The sequence below is a fragment of the Bidens hawaiensis genome, unplaced genomic scaffold (genome assembly GCF_021521415.1).
Source record: "Bidens hawaiensis isolate Kalapana, Puna unplaced genomic scaffold, B.hawaiensis_p1.1 tig00028236_1, whole genome shotgun sequence".
In the NCBI taxonomy this organism is placed as follows: Eukaryota; Viridiplantae; Streptophyta; class Magnoliopsida; order Asterales; family Asteraceae; genus Bidens; species Bidens hawaiensis.
This window is the reverse complement of record NW_027494591.1, coordinates 178,451-184,241: the sequence shown is the minus strand read 5'-3', so window position 1 is coordinate 184,241 and position 5,791 is coordinate 178,451. Positions and strand designations below refer to the sequence as shown.

Here is a 5,791-nt window from a genome sequence, read left to right as displayed (position 1 = left end):
ACTTACATGAAATGAAGAAATCCAAACACACAAACTAAATAGGTTCGAAATAACCTAACATGCATAAGGTTATATAAATATCCATACATTCCTACGATATCATGTTTTCCAAAGAAAAATTAATATATGCTTAAGTTGAGAAACTTTTTGATATATATGTCCCTTCACAGAAGTTAATCTTATATCTAACTTATTTATATCTATTATGACTGATTACAAAAAATAATAAGCAATGTGAGTGTCATATGGTAAATTCCACACTCTCGTGTGACGCTTAGACACTTGCTAATTATGCACAACAAATAAAGCCATTGATTCGAGCGAATTTTAAGAAGGGAGCACCGAACACTACTAATTGTATGAGTGTTATTAGGGTGAGAGTAGAACTGTTATTGGGTTAGCTTGTTTTCATAGTCTTGTTTAGTGTAAATAAAGATGTATATATGGTTGTGTATTTTGGTTTGGTCTTTGTTCTTTATAATATTGGAAAGAGTCGTTAGAGTTTCTCAAAATATCCGTGTTTATCGTGTCTGAGATACAGTTATGGGCCAGCATGCGCCCTTTTACCATCCATCTTCACTCGAAGAGCTCTAGTTAAAGAGAAACTCATGCAAATCTTAGAATCTACAATAATTAATTAAATTGCACTTGAAATTGATGAACTTGTCATATAAAAGTGTAACTTGTATGAAACTTTAACTATATCCCCGATACCCTTAATTTAGTTTGTTGAAACATATGTAATCTTCAATGTTATTAAAATTTTAGACCGAGTATTTACATCCTCATATATTGTCACGCACGTACTAAATATTGTTGGAGATGATAATTAAGTTTATGATCTCGTATATGATATACATGCTCTTTATAAGTTTTAACTTGATTTATAGCTTATATATATAGTAATTGTTACATGCAAATAATAAATAAACCTGCATCGTTAAGCTTATTTTGGAAAAAGTTTTCATGAAAAAATAAGTTTTTATTTGTAACGAAAAAATTAAATGGTATACATTTATATACACCCACAGGACACGCTAGCAACGTATACGTAATTAGTAATTACATATCAACTTTGCAACAACAAATTGAATGAATTTCTCTTTGTGACATCTGCATTTAACTTGGCAACTTTTACGCATAACTGCATATCCCGTAAGTGCAAGAATTCCCTCTCTTGCATCTATTGTTGCACCCTCCACAATGTCTCTTATCCGTCTTTGGGTTTACACATTTCCCGTTGCAGCAAATCTCTTGGTGCTTGCATCTTTTCCCACAAATGCCACAATTTTGGTTATCAGTTTTAACATTGACACATTTCTTCTTGCAACAGTCTGGACCAGGGCTGCCTTTAGCTCGACATAGTCTTGGGTTCTTGTTGCATTTCACTAAGCCCCTCGAGTGTTGAGCAAGAAACCGACTTGCCCCTCTTAGTGAACCGAAAGTAGTAATAAGATCTTCGTCGTTGTCTTTGATTGGTGTTGCGGAAAGATTAATGGCTAAAGCCATTAGAATGATCAGGGTTATCAAGATTTTCTTTATGCTAATATTCATGATGTTTTAGAGAGAAAAATATGAGATGTAAATGTAGTGAATAAATGTTGAATGGAGTTATGGATGAGATTATTGGTAGTGCATGCACGTATTCATAGGGAGAATGAGTCTGATAAAGTTTGAAAATTGTGGCTGGTCATAGGAGTCTTGGTATTAAAAAAGTTTGGCTTTCGGATGGAACTTTTATAGCAAAGGCTCCACTAAAAAAAAAAAGTAGTCAATAATTTTGACCTTAGGATGGTATTTTCCTATTCATAAGTTTTCAAAAGAGAAATAAATTGTTAAAACGCAATTTGCATACAGGTTGACATCTGGTTATCGATCAGAATAGTGTTTCTTAATTCTGAAAGTACTGCTTACTGCTTAGTTGTGGAAGGGGTACGTGTTGTGTTTTGATTAGTTTCTTTAGTAGTTACAATATTCTCATCCCACTTCCTATCTCCTAACTAAAAATTACACTAAAACTCACTTTATTTTCTCTCTCTATTTCAATTAAATAATACTTTTTATACCTTTTATCATTACATTTTCTCTTTCCTTCACTCACAACCACTCTCAAAATATATTAAAAAATTATAGGAGATGAACAGTAACTTTTCAAATATACAGAAAAATCACTACTTTTTCTAAAATAAAAAACTTTTCACTCACAACACCCTGGATCACTATCTAAATTATAAAAATACCCCTCACATAATATGAGGGGTTGGATGAGAATGCTCTTATATATGCATGTTTTTAATATAAGAAAACTTGTAATTTATCTTACGCGTAACGCCGGGCAGATTATATCTATTTATGTACTCGTCGCAGCAATGCGTTAATGTCGATTGGTACGGGTTAAGTTCATTAAGATACTGACACCTAATTAAAAAAATTACCTTGTCACGCATGAAACAATAAATTAACATATTAAAATGGTCGTAAAGGTAACAACACTAAATTTGCCACACGCGTTGCGCCGATAATTTGGTCGGTAAAACCTGGATATTTTAGCGGCGAGCCAACGTGAATTCGTTCGGTATTGGTTGCATTCGTTATGGTACCGGAACTAAATCTAAAAAAATTAAGTTCGTCAAATTAGCATATTTAAAATAAAAGAAACCCGAAAAACGTAGTGGCACTCGTATAACTTATTACAAACTTTTTTTAAACATATTTAAAAAAAATGTTTATCATATCGGTAAAAACCCGAGAACCCAAGCATTGAAGCGGCAAGTTAATGCATATTCAGTCGATATCGGTTATGTTTGTAACGATGCCATAATTGAACAAAAAAAGTCGAAATAACCTATAAAAAGACTAACATATACAAATATTTAAATATTTAAAAACGACGCTTATTCAGTCGGCAAAACACAGGCGTTCTTAAACCCAAGCATGTTGGTGCCCGGCGTTGCGGTGGTGTGCTGACACGAATATGGTCAGTTTTGGCTATGTTTGTTATGATACAAGAACTAAAACAAAAAGGCAGGTAGGCTTTGGTAAAACCCGATCATGTCGGTCCTGAGCGTTGCTACAGTGGGTCGGTAAACCCAAACGTTAGTCATGGGCTCGTGGATGTTACGGTGGTGAGTCGTCATGAATAACCGTTTAATTATCGAATTTGATAGAAAAAAACAAAGAAAAGAATAAAAGAAAAAAAATATAAACTACTTGGCTAGCCCAACGAGACAATTAATGCCATGTGGACCAATGGTCCCACAGCACCAAATTTCACTTAAAAATATACCGGTAACAAAATTAGTCATGTTGTGGTTATGTAACGACACGAATTCAGTCGGTATTGGTTAAGTTTGTTATGATACCGACACTAAATTCAAAAATTCCAAACGCATGACATGAATTCAGTCAACACTGGTTAGGTTCATTACCAGCATAAAACCAAAAACTAAATAACGTCACTCGTATAGTTTTTTATTATAATATTTTGGTTCGGAAATACGATCCCAAAATATACTTTCGATATCTATGTCAAAATTCAACTTTATCTTATAAGACAACAGCACTTTTACACTACCGATACATTAGTTAACTAGTTTTTAACAACTTTTGACAACTTTAAGACCTCTTTATAAAATAATGAATTCATTAACTCAAAAGTGGTCTATGATAGCGTTCCGTTCGTACCTTGATTTCTATGTAAAGGAATTCACCTTTATTAAAAACCCTTTATTGAAAACTAGAGTAATAATTATTACAACTATTGTTTTCGTTGCTACAGATTTGTCAAAATGTGCAACTTGGGGATGGTATGGAAAAGTCATGCTGGTCCATTAATGATTTAAGTGATTTTTCTGTGGCCGGACTGAAACAGAAGATCCATGAGTTAACCCGTACGACTCCAAACTACAAGTTCGTGTGGAATAATTGGCTCCCGAGAAAGGTAGGAATATTGGCTTGGAGGATTGAGTTGGAGAGGATACCGGTAATGACATTGTTGGCCAAGAGAAACATTGATGTGGGTTTGATTTCTTGTCCGGCTTGCGGCGATATGGATGAGACGGTTGAACACCTTTTCATGTCTTGTGGGGTGGCACAACTAGTTTGGCAGGCGGTTTCGTCTTGGTGTAAGATTCCAAGCATCCTTGCTCTCAACATTCATGATCTTTTGGATGGGTACAAACTTACTAATTTTCCAAAGCGTAAAGTGAAGATGTTTCATGCCATTTGTTTAGGGTCGACTTGGTGTCTTTGGAATACAAGAAATGATAAGGTGTTTAATGGCAAACCGATTATGGTGGAAAGCATAGTGGGTGAAATCAAGACGCTTGGTTACCTTTGGATGAAACATAGATCGGGTGGAACTTCATTATTGTGGGAGGATTGGTATAGGTTTGATGTGTAACCAGGTTGGGCAAGAATAAACGTTTTCGGGTGTATGGTTTGTTTCGGGGGTGGTTGTGTCTAGCTTCTTGCTAGGCTAGTGGTTTTTTGTATCGTTGCTTTTCTATATTAATGGTTATCTTCGTTTGTCTTTTCAGAAAAAAAAAATAAATATAACTTATCGTTTAGTTCTTCAATGACGACACAAATATCGTTTGTGTTTTCCTTATATGGGTAGCCAGTCCTATCGATCAACCTTCCACAAGCAAATTACCTGTGAACACACAAAAACACATCGGTTTATTAGCAATTGGCAAGTAAGTTAATCACCAAAGAATGATATGCAAATCTTGTAACATATCGCGCAAAAACTGACACCGGTGTAATTGATGAAATTTCCCTCACATGGTATGTTGTTTCCGACGTAGCTTATGCTGGCTACTACATTGCAGCCCACGTTTCCTTTTTATTCATTTAAATCCGCTCATTCTATCTTGGGGTTCTTATACATGTTTCTAACTAAAAACTTAAAACTGAAGAAGTGAGATGCGTAATTTGATTCACAACACAACATCATTATACTATTACCAATTAACTGATCAATTTATTTATTTTTATCCACGCGTACTACACAACGCTACACTACGTTTTATAAGGCAAACTTACTTTAACGGGTCAAAACAGCTCGTAGTCTCGTACTCTTCTTTTAAGTCATAAAAATCAAAATATGATCTAAATGGGCCAAAGGGATCCAAATCCACTTTATAAAATTATGATAATCAAAACATAATAATAAGTCACATACCTTCTTAAAATAATTGTAAGGTTAACTTACCTTTGCCGTTCGAAACTTGATAACTTATTCACCAACTTGTTTCATTGGATTCCAAGCTTTAGAATACCTAGCTTGTATGAAAATCAACATGTAATCATCAGGATACATAGATGCAACCTTTGAAATCTAACAATGTATCCTGTTAAAAACAACGCCACACGCGTATTTATTATTCAACAAGATCTAACATGATCAATTTATCCATTTGACCCGTTTGTACAAAGTATGTACAAGGTCATTATTTGACGATTTCAATACTTGAACACAATCCAATATGTACAACAAACCATTAGCAATTATTATTTCAAACTTAAAACAAAGGTATCCAAACATTTGACATGAATAAATATTTTATTAAACTTTTTTTTGTGTAGATATATTCAGCGTCGCGTGATTGTCGACTGATTTAACCCACTAAAAGACCATATCTTTCTTTGTTTAAAATTCTGCTGAAACTAGACTCATCAAGGTTTTCAAATATAAAGATACACCTTAATCGAATATTCGGTTGATTTCATATGAAATTCCAAAGATAGTCAAAATTCTGCACAGTTTTGAAAATTCAGCATCAAAACA

At 34.0% G+C, this 5,791-nt stretch overlaps 2 protein-coding genes across 2 annotated transcripts; one reads left to right on the top strand and one right to left on the bottom strand.

Moving 5' to 3' along the window:
- Positions 1–1,134: 1,134 nt before the first annotated feature.
- Positions 1,135–1,554, bottom strand: LOC143576529 (uncharacterized). Its single transcript, XM_077060599.1, has one exon. It carries the CDS (start codon positions 1,552–1,554, stop codon positions 1,135–1,137), a length of 420 nt encoding a protein of 139 aa, XP_076916714.1.
- A 2,254-nt stretch (positions 1,555–3,808) lies between these two features.
- Positions 3,809–4,402, top strand: LOC143576528 (uncharacterized). The gene has a single exon (XM_077060598.1). The coding sequence runs from the start codon at positions 3,809–3,811 to the stop codon at positions 4,400–4,402; it is 594 nt and encodes a 197-aa protein (XP_076916713.1).
- Positions 4,403–5,791: the final 1,389 nt, after the last annotated feature.